At 42.9% G+C, this 15,786-nt stretch overlaps 1 protein-coding gene across 1 annotated transcript in view; it reads left to right on the plus strand.

The window, feature by feature from the left end:
• Positions 1–15,786, plus strand: part of SHC4 (SHC adaptor protein 4) — a 139,704-nt gene that overhangs the window by 32,796 nt on the left and 91,122 nt on the right. The window contains exon 2 of the mRNA XM_023227117.2: positions 6,024–6,094. Within this exon, the coding sequence (XP_023082885.1) occupies positions 6,024–6,094 (71 nt within the window). The remainder of the gene's footprint in view (positions 1–6,023; positions 6,095–15,786) is intronic.

A 15,786-nucleotide genomic window follows, 5' to 3' on the forward strand; every position in this document is an offset into this window, starting at 1 on the left:
GGGATAGGGAGAGAAGAGAAGGAACCATTGTTTTTAAAAAAATAAGAAACTAGCAAAGGAGACTGAGAAGGAATAGTCAGAGAAGAAAGATGAGGAATTGGAGAAAGTGTTCTCAGGAAAGCTAAAGAAGAAAGGTTCAGAGGAAAATGAAGGGGTTGAGTAGAGGTCAACAGCGGTAGGTAACCCCGATAGGTGAGTAGGAAAACAAAAACCGTTCACTAAAGGAACTTTGAGGAAGCAGTTGGTTTGCTCAGGCAATTTCACTAGAGTGTTGAGGCCAGAAACTTTACTATTGTGAGTTGAGGCATCAGTGAAAGGAAGGAAGTAGAGACAATATTTCAAGGTTATGAAGGGAATGTCCCCGTTTCTTACTCTCCCATTATTTTTAAACAATGGGAAAGACTAAAAATTATTTAAAGGTGGCAGAAATATCCTGCTGTGTTTTCCTGCCATTTTGGTGGCCTCTGCCATTGTTTATTGCATGAAGATCAGACCCTCCTTATATCATAGTTGATTATATACTGTTCTTCAGTGTTTGTTTTTAATTCATTAACTATTTATTTTTATTTAGAGACAGGGTCTCGCTCTGTCCCCCAGGCTGGAGTGCAATGGCACGATCATAGCTGACTGCAGCCTCAAACTCCTGGGCTCAAGTGATCCTCCTGCCTCAGCCTCCCAAGTAGCTGAAGTAATTTTCTTCCTTGTCTTAGCACTCTTATTATAAACTTATCAAGTGCAGGGCCTGTGCCTTAAACTTCTCTTGAACAATATTCTCCCGTACTCCTAGCTAGGAGGCAGGTGTATTCTGAGAAAGGGAATAAACCACGTATAAAAAGGAATTTCACCCTACTTAATAAAACTGTGGCTCTTTTTGGTAAAGTCGTGAGCTTTGCTTATTTTATTTTTCAAATCTAAACTAATACTACATACCTATTTGTATAAATAGTACAAAAGTATAAAGTAAAAAGTAAAAATCTGCCTCTCTCCCATTTCCAAAGGCAACCACTGTTAGTTTCTTATTATCCTGCAGACCTTCTTTCTAAGAGTATAAGAATATGTATCTTTTTTTTTCTTTAGGTAATGTGCTTGCCGTCATCATTCTGTAAGAGAGTTAGGATGAGACTTCCCATAAGTAACTATCATTCCTTTTCTCTGAAAACCCCAGTAATTTCTTCTCCGGAGAGCAAAGCCCAAGATACACATGGCCATAAATAGGCTGTTCACCTCTCCCTGGGAGCAAGTGGTTGAAGCTCAGACAGTACAAAAATATTATGACTGCCTTGGGGCATAAAGGGAGGAAGCCAGCTGGGAGTTAGGTAAACCCATGCCGGGGGCTGAATGGGCAGGCTGTCTGAGCACCGCTGCTTTCCCACCGTTCCTGTATGGCTCCAAATAAAGGTCTTCAGTGTCCTCTCCTCACCACAGGGTGGGGAATTAGGGAGTGTCCTCTGTCTCACCTGCAGTTCCCAGAGCAGTTTGGATTCACATCTGCTGTTACCATTGTGGTCCCCCGTCTCAACACTGTGTCACCATGTTCCTGGGTAGACCAAAGGGAGGTTAGTGGCAACCAGCAGGATAACTCCTCTTTTTCACTTTTTCTGTTATACAGGGTCCTAGCAATGGACTGCAGACTCTAGAATAAACCCTAATTCAGTACCAGTGAATAAATGAAACTGAGCCAGGCACTTTGCTTTAATAGGCTTCAATTTCCTCATCTCTTAAATAAAGTTAGCAACAATGACTAACCTCATAAAAAGGAAAGATAAGTCATCTCTTTTCATGGTTGTCCTATCTGAAAGGGGCCAGGTTTCTTGAGAACAGAGACCATGTCTTATACAGATCCGCATTTAATACATGAATGAGAAGTATTGTCATCTCCAGTTTATAGCTAACAAACTAAACTTCTCCTCCCTCGGGCCTTGATATTCAGCCACTATCTGCTTATGCAGTCATCAAACACCCAAAGAAAGAAGTGGACAGACTATTTTTATGCACCACCCCCTCCCCGCTTCCTCACAGCAGTGGTTTTTAAGTGAAATGGATTGTGTGAGTCAATGGGAAGACCCACTCCATTCTTGTCTTTGGGGTAATTGTGGCAAAAATTAGTGTGGTTTTTCTCGACACATGCCCACAGTGGAAGAGGACTTGTCCTCATTGTCAATCATCTCAGGCCATGACTCATGTTTTTCCAGAAACTTCCGTTGTATCATACTGAGGCTTGCTGAAGTCACCTGTGCCATAGCTGACAGACAAGTGTATGGATCAAAACAGAGATTCACACGAAGGGAAGGGGATCCCAAAGCAATGCTTGGGCTTGCCTTAGTCCAAAGCAGATAAGGTCATTATAGCCATGAAGTGTGATTAAGAACGAAACCTTGGAGGGGTTCCTCTCACCCCCAAGACACTAAAAATTCCTCTCCTCATTGATAACCAAAATGAATGGCAACTTACCTAATAACTGGGCTGAGAATAGCCTTCACTTTGACACTGTCCTCACGTGGGTCTCAAACTTGATCAGCCTTGAGTGTCCTTGTTCCAGTTGTTTCTTTTTGTCCCTTTGTCCCCCTCCTGTTCAGACGTGCAACCTACTCTCCTTTCCTTTTAAAGTTCCCACTGTCAACTCTATCATCCAGGGCTGTTCCCACCCACGGCTTATAGCCCGCCTGAGAAGTAGGGCACATTCTTGCCAGCTTCCCACTTCACTACAAAACCTCCTCGGTCTAGGTTGTGTGTTACCACTCCAAAATGAAGAACAACAAAAATAACAAATATGAAGTACATTGCTGAGAAATCTAGAAACCTTGCAAAGACATTGTTCTGGCCTGTAGCACCCGAGGCTGAGTCCTTGCTGCTCCTGTACTCCTGGGTGGAGAGACCAGCCAAGCCTTTAGCTCCCTCAGTCCCTCGGCTCTCCCCAGCCCCCGCTCATTGTAAAGGTACAATAGAATTGAACAAAAGATGCTTCATTCATTCTTTCAGCATGTGTTTATTGAGCGCCCATCAGATCCTAGGCACTGTTGCAGGGAATACGGCGGTGATTGTGATCTTTACTCTTACGGTGGTTATAGCCAAGGGAATAAAAGGAGGTCCTAGACAAGCAAATTAACAAGTAAACCAATAATCAATCAATGATGAATAGGGGCTGAGATGAAGGGTGGCAGGAGGGGGCCTCTGAGGTGTGCCATTTGAACTGAAAACTGAAAGATGAGAAGGGATCTGTCCTGCAGAACAGTGTAGGAGAGCCAGGCGGAGGGAATGTCAAGTGCAGGGAAGAGCTGGGGTATATTTGAGGAGTAGAAAGGAGGCCAATGTGGCAGCAAAGTGTGCAAGGGGACAGTGACACTGATGAAGCTGAAGGGATGAGATGGGGCCAGGAACCCCAGGGTTTAGGGGTTTATAGTAACGAGCTTGTTTTGATCATAGATGCCAGGAGTTTCACGTGGTGGAGGAACATGATCTGATCATTCTGTTTTGAAGAAACACTGTGGCACAGTGTGAAAAATGTAGGTGCTTGGTCACTTTTTCAAAAAGTGTGCACTGATAGACCAGTTGGTATCACCTTGTCTTCAGTCAGTGATTTATAGCTAAAGGGAAAGGCGATACCCACCTCCTCACCAACTGGGCCTCCTGGAGGTTTTGGAGGGGATCCAGGCCTGCTCCCCAGCCTGTGTGGGGAGTCCACTCTTTCCAGGGCCAGCAGTGCAGGAAATAGGGGAGCAAGACCTAGGCTCTGGGGCAGAAGAGGGCATTGGAAGGCACCAAAAGCCAGAGCAGTCAGTGAAGACATAAGGACAATCTTTTCACACCACCGGGACGTGAAGCTTGGATGCTTGGAATCTCCTTTCTTGACAGTTCTGAGATGGGCTTTCTAACCTACTTCCTATATCTAGCTTTCTTCTCCTAATAACCCTTATGTTGGAAGAGAAATCTCCAGACACCACTTCCTTAAGGTACCCAAGGCTTGGGAAGTTAAGAGTGATGGGGACAGAGTAAAATATCCAAAATGTTTCTTGTATCAGTAGTAGAGATTCCAAGAGGAGTGTAACGGAGTGTGACTAACAGGAGTCTGGATGAGACTGGCAGGGTGATTGTCCTGGCCAGCATGCTCTTCCCAGCACCAGGCTCCAGGCAGCACTTGGTGCATTGAGAAGTTCTATCTGCACAATCTGCTCAGAAATACTATTATACAGCAGGACGTGGTGGCTCATGCCTGTAATCCCAGCACTTTGGGAGGCCGAGGTGGGCAGATCGCTTGAGGTCAGGAGTTCAAGACCAGCCTGGCCAACATGGTGAAACCCCGTCTCTACTAAATATACAAAAATTAGCCAGGTGCAGTGGTATGTGCCTGTAATCCCAGCTACTCAAAAGACTGAGGTGGGAGAATTGCTTGAATTTGGGAGGCAGAGGTTGCAGTGAGCAAAGATCGTGCCACTGCACTCCAGCCTGGGTGACAGAGTGAGACTCCATCTCAAAAAAAAAAAAAAAAGAAAAAGAAAAAGAAAAAGAAATACTATTATACAAGAAGTGTCTGGGCAGGTACCCCCTCCCCACCAGCCCCTGACATCTTTTGACAGTGCTTTTGCCATTCACAAGCATAGAGAGGCTGGAAAGCCTCCAAAGGAAAGCTAAACAGGAAGCATATCATTTCCAAGGAGCCAACAGATCACTTTCAATCGGAACTCTTAGCTCTAGTAACATTTCTAAGGCAATTCTCAAATAAGCACTCTCCCTCATCAACCAAGCTCTGCTGGGAGGATTGACTCTCACAGCCTCACCTGGCAAAGCTACACAGAAGACTACTAAGTCCGCATCCCTAGGCTGAATCCTCTCAGGACTCCAGAATCCAATTTTCAGTTGCCAGCCTGTTATTTCCTGGATACCCTACCAGTGCCTTAAGTCAACGGCTCCCAAACCAATTCATCATCTTCTCTTCTCCTGGCTTTCCTGTTTCTGTTGATGGCATCACTGTTCCCTCTGCTACCCTGGCTGGAAACGTCTGAGTGAGTCATCCTTGACTCATCCTTCTCTCTTATTCGCCGTATCAAATCAACTGCCGAGTTCTGTAGTATCTGTTTCCATGATGTCACTTGAATCTGTCCCCTCTTTCCTATTGACACCATCCCTCTTCAGTGTGGGCTGTCATTACTTCCCTCGCCACAGGATCATCCTAACTTATTCCCTCACCATTAACCCACCTTCATACTGCCGCTGACTTAAGCCTCCTCCAACACAGATCTAATCGCATCATGCTGTTGCCAGCAGCCTGCCATGGATCGTCACTGCTGCCACACTAAATATAAACCATCTTTCAGCTTTGTAAGTCACAATTCCTTTTGCAATACATGGTGTTCAAGCTAACCATACTCATCACTGATGCGGCATATGACTTTTGTCCTTTCAGGAACCCCCTTAATATTTAAATCAGCTGCAAAGGATGATAAGATCTTATATTACTAAGTTTGGTATTCTATGCATTTATATGCTTGTTCTATCCACTTAGAAGATTTGACATTCCTGTATTCTTTATCTCACATTTATTTTTGCTTCCTCTACTATTTGGGCCTTTCTATGTACCAAGCATTGTTCTAAAAGCTTTATTTACATGTAGGAAATAATTTCACTCTCCTAACAATTCCTATTGTATCCTCACTTTACCAATGACAAAACTGTGAGGCACAGAAGTTAACTTGCTGAGGTTCCATAACTAAGAAGTAGCAGAGCCAGGGTGCAAAGTCACATGATCTGGCCCCAGAGCTCATGCTCTTAACCACTGAACCCATATTGGTCTTTGTTACTTGTGTTATCTATATTATGGTTCGGATTTAACTGGTGTTTTATAATTGAATTGAAGCTTTAGGCATGTGTCCATTAATAGTCAGAAATGTCAATGGTAGGCGAAGTATGCAAATGTAGCTTGATAGCAGAAGCTGATTTTAGGTGCTTCCCCGAAAGTCACTGTGAAGCTAAGAGACAGCTTCTTGGAATTTTTGTCCTACTTCTTCTTTTTTTTCTTCTTATTCTAGTACATGGGCTGTATTGAAGTGCTGCAATCAATGAGGTCACTGGATTTTGGAATGAGAACCCAAGTTACAAGGTAAGAAGCCAAAAATGGGAGGGGCTTTGAGGAGTATGGTTTAAAGTCACAATAATTTCTCCCACGGGAATTTCATGCAAACTTTCCAAGTCATTATACACTTTTATTCATGTGACTGGAGTGTAGAAGTTTTGTCCAGTGACCTTCAATGAGTGGCTTGATCTCATTGTGTGAAAGATTTCTCAACTGTGTGGCAGTGCATCTGTGTTTCATGTGAGGACAATTAAGCTGATACAGTCTACAGAAATAGCTGGTTTCCCAGGTACCAAAAGTATTTAAAATTATGCCTGGCAGGAAGCCTTTACAGAATCAGACCTGTCAAGGAGGTAGCAGAAAATCAGACCAAGTAAGACTTTCAACATGAGAAAGCCTAAGCTTTCCCCAAGCTCTTCCTGACGTGAGAACCTGCTTATTCCTCGTCTGGGTCTCCCTCCTCTATGTACAGTGAGCCAAATGGAACAGTGGAACCAGGGAGGCTTTACCCAGGGTGACCCCAGGGAACTTAGGGGAAGAAATCAGAATCCTTGTTGTGTGGAGCTCAAGTCAGAAGCAGAAATACATGGCATGGTTCATTAAAGCTAAGCCCAAAGCAAGGATGGAAAGAAGGAGTGAGTGCAGACTGGCAGGTGGAAAAAATGTGAGGTGAGGGAGATGAGTGAGAGGACTGGGTCAATATGAGTGGTTCAGAATGAAGACTTGGGCTTCCATTGGATGTGGTGCCAAAGGTGTGTCTCAGGGGCATGCCACATTAGATCCGTGCTCGCAGGCCTCCTGTTCTGAAGGTGAATGTTGTCATGTAGAAAATAATTCTCCCTAATGCTCATCCTGTGAAATTCTAGGCCTAGAAAAAGAAGTGTCCTGTGGTCCAAAAATTTAGGGAAAGGAGCCACATCACTCTTTAGGAGACTACAGTATACAATAGTATATTGAAGACTCTGAGCCTGGTGCAGTGGCTCACGCTTGTAATCCCTGCAACTCAGGAGGCCAAGGTTGGAGGATTGCTTGAGACCAGGAGTTCAAGACCAGCTGGGGCAACATAGTAAGACTCCATCTCTACAAAAGTAAAAAGAACATAGCCAGGCATGTTAGCATATGCCAGTAGCCCCAGCTACTCAGGAGGCTGAGGCTGGAGGATCACTTGAGCCCAGGAGTTCAAGGCTTCAGTCAGATATGATTGTGCCACTAACTCCTGTGTGGGTGACAGCATGACCCTGACTCTTGAAAAAAAAAAAAAAAAGACTGAAAAGTCCTATGCATCTGTAGTTGAGAAAAACTCTACCCCTCAAAATTTTCTTTTTCTTCTTTCTTTTTTTTTTTTTTGAAATGGAGTCTTGCTCTGTCTCCCAGGCTAGAGTACAGTGATGCAATCTCGGCTCACTGCAACCTCCGCCTCCTAGGTTCAAGCAATTCTCCTGTAGTGCCCGAGTAGCCAGGACCACAGGCGCATGCCACCACGCCCAGCTAATTTTGTATTTTTAGTAGAGATGGGGTTTTACTATGTTGGCCAGGCTGGTCTTGAACTCCTAACCTCAGATGATCCACCTGCCTTGGACTCCCAAAGTTCTGGGATTAAGGCGTAAGGCACCGCTCATGGCCTTACCTCAAGATTTTCTAAATGTATTGGGCCTAGAATCCTTTTCTCATATAAAACAAATGTACATCCAAGGATTCCATGAAATGTGCCTTAGGAAATGCTGATTTGGACTCTCTGCCTTATGATGCATTCATATCTGCCTTTCCAAACCTCTCTCAACCTATCCTTGGTATTTCCTCTGGAGTCAAACATATTATATAATCCTGTTTTTAATACTCTTGGTACCTACATCAGTCACTGGCACATGGCAGGGGCTCAGTGGATATTTATTGAATAAATTCATGGTTCCACCTGACTACACTTCCAGTATTTGCAAACAGCTACATTTCTTCTCCCCTTTAAATCTTCTCTTACACATTCTCAGTACCTTCAATTACTCTTCAAATGACATGGTATCTAGACTACTTTCCAAACTGTTAGCCTGTTGGTGGATGTATTTCAGGGTTTACTCCATTTTGATGATTCTTAATCTTGAGACAATTTTTCTTCCAATCCTGAGCAGGCTACAGATGAGAGAAAGAGGGCTGATACCCCAGGTGGGCACAGGACAAAGGAATTCTCACTGTCCTAACCTGAGAGCTATGGTCTGAATATGTCCCCTCAACATTTATATATTGAAACTTAATTCCCAGTGTGAAAGTATTAAGAGGCAGGGCCTTTAGGAGGAGATTAATTCATTGGCCAGAGCCCTCATGAGTGGGATTAGTTATCTTATAAAAGAGGTGCAAGAGAGTTGTTTGCACCTTCTACCACATGAGGATGCAGCAAGAAGCACCCATCTAAGAAGCACTGTGAGCCTTCATCAGGCACCAGATCTACAGGTGCCTTGATCTTGGACTTCTCAGCCTCAAGAAGTGTAAGAAATACATTTCTATTATGTATACATTACCCAGTCTGGGGTATTTTGTTTTAGCAGCAGGAATGGACTAAGACACTGAGGATGACTAATTTTCTGTTCATTCACCCATTCATTCATTGATTCTTTCTCTTTCACTCGAATGTTTATGGAGGACCCAAAAAGTGCCTGAAAGTCTTCAAGCATTAAGAATCAAGCAGTGAATAAGACAAAGCCTCTACCCTCATGGAATTTGCATTGTTGCTGGGGAAACAGACTATAGGCAAGGAAACAGAGAGAATTGCTTGAACCTGGGAGGCGGAGGTTGCAGTGAGCCAAGATCATGCCATTGCACTCCAGAGTGGGCAACAAGAGCAAAAATCCATCTCAAAACAAAACAAAACAAAACAAAACCCTGATAACTTCCCATTTCCTCTTCCTCCCCAGCTCCTGGCAACCACTGTTCAACTTTTTGTGTCTGTGAATTTGACTGGTCTAGGTACCTTATAAAAGTGGAAACATACAGTATTTGTCCTTTTCTGTCTGGCTTATTTCCTTTAGCACAATGTATTCAAGATTAATTCATGTTGTAGCATGTATCAGAATTTCATTCCTTTTTAAGGCTCATTACTACTCTATTGTATGTCTGTACTACATTTTGTCTATTCATCCATCAGTCAATGGACATATGGGTTGTTTTTCTAAAATTTTAATGACTGCATAACATTCTCTCCTCCTCTTCCTCCTTCCCCTCCTTCTCCTCCTTCCTCCTCTTCTTCTTTTTCTTCTTCTTCCTCTTCTTTCTATATAGAGACAGGGTCTCAATATGTTGGCCAGGCTGATCTTGAACTTCTGGGCTCAGGGGATCCTCCCACCTCAGGCTTCCAAAGTGCTGGGATTACAGGCATGATCCACCGTGCCTGGCCTCTTCTACTTTTCATCATTATAAGTAATGCTGTGATTAACATTATCTTGATTATATTTCCAAAGGACAAATTCTAGAATTAGGATCACTAGGTCGAGCAATATAAATGTTTTAAAGGTTTTTGATATGTATTGCTGGATGGCTCTGCAGACTATTTGTACTAATTGATACCCCCTTTTCCCAGGCATTTATCTATTTTTATCTACTTAAAAAAATCTCTGTAAACTTCTAAGTCTATATTTCCCTATTATTTCATAAATAGTAAAAGGTGAACTGTTTTTTCCCCTCTGCTATGAGGATTCAGTTTATGTCTAATGTACACAGCCAGGTGAAGATGTCTGGTATGGTATCTGGATATTGTTTCTTGTAGATGTGCCTATACATGATTCAGGCATGGCTGATTGTGTTCTGAGCAGTTATGGAAGCTCGAAGGTGGTGGTCTTTTATTTTTAGATTTGGTGGTCAGGAAGTCCTATCTAAGGAGAGGACATCTGAGCTAGGGCCTGAATAAAGTAAGGGATCCAGCCACGAAAGTGTCTGAGAGAAGAGAGCTGAAGGTGGAGGGAAGATGGCCGTGGACATCATGGGTCCATGGTGGCAACATTCAGGCAGGGAGTTTGATAAAAATGTGAGAGAGGTCAGGCACGGTGGCTCACACCTATAGTCCCAGCACTTTGGGAGGCCAAAGTGAGAGAATTGCTTGAGTCTTGGAGTTTGAGATCAGCCTGAGCAACATAGTGAAATCCCATCTCTACCAAAAATAAAGAATAGTAGCGCAAGCCTCTAGTCCCAGATATGCGATAGGCCAAGGTGGGAGGATCACCTGAGCCTGGAAGGTCAAAGTTGCAGTGAATTGTGACCACACCACTGCACTTCAGCTTGGGCAACAGAGCAAGACTCCATCTCTTAAAAAAAAAAAAAAAAAATAGAATAAATTTTTAAAAGAGTGTGAGAGGGTGTGCATCTTCTCCCAAGAGTGGAGGCAAAAACATTCAGCTGTCACCAACTCAGGAGGGGGAAAGGCTGATTGGAGGGGAGGATCAACTTTTAAAATGTCCTATGGTGTCAAGTGGTCCTACTTGAAGTCTGGAGATTCCAGCCACCAGTAGACTGGGGACCTTATCCACGGTGGGCCTTGAAATCAGTGAGGCTGATTTCCAAGTGCCAGGGCCAAACATCAGTCCCTTGCTTCAGAATCCTGTCCCCGTCCCAGCTTCCTGAACTATTTCCCTGGGCTTGTTGAATTTGAAATGCTGTGACTTGTGGCTACTTGAGTGTAGAGCAGACCTGGCACTCCCTGACCCAGTAGGGAGAAGGAAAAACCCCGTCTAAGAAGGGTAAATTTAAAAAAGAGAGAGAAGGGCTGGGCGCGGTGGCTCACGCCTGTAATCCCAGCACTTTGGGAGGCTGAGGCAGGAAGATCACAAGGTCAGGAGATCGGGACCATTCTGGCTAACACGGTGAAACCCCATGTCTACTAAAAATACAAAAAATTAGCCGGGGGTGGTGGCGGGAGCCTGTAGTTCCAGCTACTCGGGAGGCCGAGGCAGAAGTGAACCCAGGAGGCGGAGCTTGCAGTGACCTGAGATCCGAGATTGCGCCACTGCACTCCAGCCTGGACGACAGAGCAAGACTCTGTCTCAAAAAAAAAAAAAAAAAAAGAGAGAGAAGATATGAAATAGATTATCTCTCACTTTAAAGAATTAGCAAAAATCAAAATTTGTTGAACAGAAAAAATATATTGTGAAATTCACCTCTGACTTCCTTAAATGGTGAATTCCTTGGTGTTTCAAATAACGTTTGGTTTGGAAATAAATTACTTTCACATTTTTTCTCAGGAGCTCACATATTGCTGAAAGAGAGGGTGATCTTTGAAACTCTTCTTTGAAACTCTAGGTCTTGAACTAAATAGGACTATGAGCTAAATGAAAAGACTTTATGAATGTAAAAAACTTTAAATAAAAATGTGGAAACGATTCAACAGTAGTGTTTAATGATAACATCTAAGACAAATGGTAACAAAACAACCTGAACAGTAGTTGAACATCAAAAATACATTACAGTTGAAAGAAGAAAGGAGAATGACAAAAAAAGAAAAATCAGAAGGAAGAGAAGTGTTTGGGAAGTTGGATGGGAAATAGAGGTTGTTGAGACAGTGGTCCATATGGCCTTGAGAAGCACATATTATGAGCCAGTTTAAAGTCAAGGTGAGAGGATGTCCTATGGATACTGCACTCAAATAAAATATTCCCATCCAGTTAACATATGGGGGATTTGGGTGGGAGGGAGATGGACGGGATCTTCTGTTGTGTTTTTTCAAAAAACTTTTCCATGGACCAAGTTAGGATTTCACAAGAAAAAACTGTATTTTGTGTGATCACAGCTATCTCTAGACATTGACATATCACCAAACAGAATAATTCAGGTGTGAATGCTGACAAACTGGTGTGAGTAATTACCATTACAGATACAAACAACTGGAGGCTGATGTCTCACTCACTTTCTCACCTTCTCTAGATTCCAAATATCTCACCTTCTCTAGATTCCAAATATCGGGAGACAGTGACATGAAATTCCTGGTAATAAAGGAGGAGCCATGATTAAGAGTGAGCCGTTGAAATAAAGGAGAAAGAGCAGAATTCTTGTCTTTATGAGGAACCTTTCTGCCAACCATTTGAGGGCTGAATCCACAGACTTAGAACACAGAAAGTATTCAAATAAGAGCAGAGGAAAATAAAAAGACAAGAGGCCATTGACTTCCTTAGCCATTCCCCAGATCTCACTCCTTTTAAAGCTCTCATCTTGCTTTCCTACCTTGACTCCAGATTTAGTCCCTGGGGGAGCCACTTGAGTGGCTTTTACTGTTGTTCCTCCACTAATTCTCACCCAGGCGTTCATCCCCTTGACTGATTCTGGACCAGATCTCAATTTTTAATAATAGAATATTCATGCAAAAGGGCAAAGGGGGAGGTTTTTACTGATAGCAAAGAGAAACAAGATCATTAGGAAAACAAAAGTTCCTAGCCACGGTTGTCTTTAAAATGTCTGGAACTGTATCAAAAGGAAACAAGAGAAGAGAGAAAGTGAAGATCATGCTAAGAATGACATTGCTACTTAATCTCTTGTATAAAAATGTTCTCCTTCACGCCTGTAATCCCAGCACTTTGGGAGGCCGAGGCAGGTGGATCACAAGGTCAGGAGATCGAGACCATGGTGAAACCCCGTCTCTACTAAAAATACAAAAAATTAGCCGGGCGAGGTGGCAGGCACCTGTGGTCCCAGCTACTCGGGAGGCTGAGGCAGGAGAATGGTGTGAACCTGGGAGGCGGAGCTTGCAGTGAGCTGAGATCTGGCCACTGCACTCCAGCCTGGGCGACAGAGCGAGACTCCGTCTCAAAAAAAAAAAAAAAAAAAAAAAGTTCTCCTTATGTTTTTAAAAACACAGTTAAAGAAAATAAAATAACAACAACAACAACAAAACACCAGACCTAAATCAGGAATCTCTCTCTCTCTCACACACACACACACACACAAGAAATCAGGTCACTAAAACCTAAAGCTCAGCTTCCTTCCCTCGAGTAAGCATCCACATCAAGCAAAGAAGAAAAAAAATCTTCCTTCTCCTCTAAGGATGGCTACCTCTTTGTGTCTAGGTGGGAACCTGCCTCAAACGCTGAAGGAGTAATAGACACATCAGGGTAAACCCAGTAAGTGGAGCTGGTGAGAAAGGGCTTGCCTTTTAACCCTGAAGAACAGAATACATTTTGATCCCCAAGGAAATTGCAAAGGGAACATTTAGTTCATCATCACAGTACATAATTCACCCCGAGGGGCGGCGCACATCATTGGCAGGAGGGACCTCCAGATCACTGTCTTACTACACTGTACTCTTCTGATATTTAGTGCCTTACACGTGTAACTTGTATTCAGTAATAAAGTCAGCCAGGCTCCCAGCACAGGATCTGCCCAGGCCAGGCTTACGGGGCAACTAAGAAGCAGTGGCTTGGAGTGGGTTTTCCTCCTTTGTGTGATTGCCACCTGGGCGTTGGTGAAGGAAAATGAGGAACTGTTAAAGAATGGGTGGCAAGTGCTCCCTTTTGAGGTCTTGGCTTCGGATTCATTTTCTCTAGCTGATCTCGACCTGTGCCTGGTGGTGTATCTGTCCCATTCCATTCTGTGAAGGAAGAAACCCTGAGTGGTGTTTTTGTTTGTTTGTTTGTTTTTACTGATACTATAGACAGCAAGGAGGCACTCTGGGTGATTTGCTACTAGCTGAAGCAACAAGGAAACAGAGATCATCATTCAGAAGATATTGTAATTGGACTAATTTCCTGTGTATAATGTGATTGCTCCTGAGCAGTGATTCTGCAAATTTCATTCACTATGTTGAAAATTTTGATTACTGGGCTTCAACAGGACATTAAAGGCAGTGACAAATGCCTTTAATGACAAATGCATACTTATGGGTGTGTGTGTGTGTATGTGTGAGCGCGCGCGCGTGTGTTTGTGAGCAACCATCAGCTGCAAAGCAGATTCAAGATGCAGCTGAACAATTACATAAAGTCTTGTACATGTGGTTTCAAGAAATGTGAACTCTAGAAGGCAAAGCATTCTGGAGAGGTCAGGTATCTGTATATTAGGTAGCTAAATTAAGATATGTTTGTTTGGAAACAGGCTGGCATTTGTCTAAATTTTCTGAGGATTGTAGGAACAGGATTAGTTACAGCAATGCATGGATAAGTGAGAATATCTCTGCTAAGCCTTGGAGTAGTTGAACAACATATGGTATGTGGATTCTGTGTTGACTTGTTGCAGTTTGGAGTAGGATTGCAGCCACATGTCATGTGAAATAAAGACAACCAGAGAGGGGGATAAAAGGCCAAGTGATTAATTTAGCAGGCAGGGGAACACTCCCCAGTGAAGAAATTTACTGAGAAGAGTGTTAAGGAGAAAAAAAATCAGGAGTTTTAAACTTCTAATTTATAGTGATTACAATCATTGAAAACAAGCACTGTAGCTAAGGCAGAATGTCCATGGTTGGTTAAAACAGGTTGCGTTGTTCATTGGTCAGGAAAGGGTGTTAAGACCCCCACAATGGTCTGCTGTCCCAGGGTCAAGGTTCATGGCCTTTATCAGCTGATTAGAACAATAAACCATGCAATAAAACATAACATCCAAAGTTGGTCTCCCCTCAGCGAGCACTGGTGTCAGTGGAAGGAGGATTTCCTTTCATACACGTGCAGGTGTCAGGAAGCCTTTGCTGGAAGTCTGATGTTGTGTATGTGAGTGTATGCACAGTGACCACCTCTTCTAGTTTCAGGTTTCACTGCTCTCCAGTTTTTCCCAATCTAAGATCTCACTTTTCAGATACCTGAGATAATTGAAATGGCCAACTAAATACCTTTTAGAAGACTTCAAAGAACTAGTCATTAAAAAAAATAATTTCCAATCAATTGGGAATGGTTCTGATAGCATGACAAAGTCAAATGTGGACAGAAAGGGTATGAAAGTCAACTGTACCTTTTTGCTCTGTCATTAGCCCAGTGTCATTCACATAGCAGGCACATAGTTACTATTTGTTTGAATAAACAGGTGTAAAGTCAAGAAACATAGCTGCTAAGGCAACCCGCGGAATGGGAAAAAATATTTGAAAATCACATATCTGATAAGGGATTAATATCCATAATATGTAAAGAACTCCTATTACTCAACAAAAAATAAAGAACCCTATTGGGCAGAGGACTTGAACAGATGTTTCTCTGAAGAAGGTATACAATCATATGCATAATTCCTCTTACATGGGGTACCTACAGTAGTCAAATCCAAAGCAGGAAGTAGAACGGTAGCTGTCAGGCAGTAGGGGAAGGAGAGAATGGAGGAGTTACTGTTTAATGCTTATAGAGTTTCAGTTGGGGCAGATAGAAAAAGTTCTGTTCCGGAGATGGATGGCGGTGATAGTTGCACAACGTGAATCTGTTTAATGCCACTGAGCTGTATGCTTAAAAATTATTAAAATGGTAAATTTTGTATTGTGTATATTTATTACATATATTTAAAAGTGTAGTTACTAGATGAGTTATATTTCTGGAGTACTGAAGTATTCAATATTGCATACATTTTATTTTTTAAAAAGGGTGCAAAGCAAATAAGAAAAGGATAATTGAGGCTTCGGGGCTTAAGTTTCCAGCAGGTCACACAGCAAAGAGAATTTGGTAAGGAGTGTGTAGTGGCCTCTTGTAATTTCTTGACAGGGAATCCCAACCAAAAGCCACACTGGCAGAGAGGAGCTGCGGCAGAACAAGACAATGAAAGAGGAGCTAATAATAGCTAATGTTTGT

This window comes from Piliocolobus tephrosceles, chromosome 6 (genome assembly GCF_002776525.5).
Source record: "Piliocolobus tephrosceles isolate RC106 chromosome 6, ASM277652v3, whole genome shotgun sequence".
NCBI lineage: Eukaryota > Metazoa > Chordata > Mammalia > Primates > Cercopithecidae > Piliocolobus > Piliocolobus tephrosceles.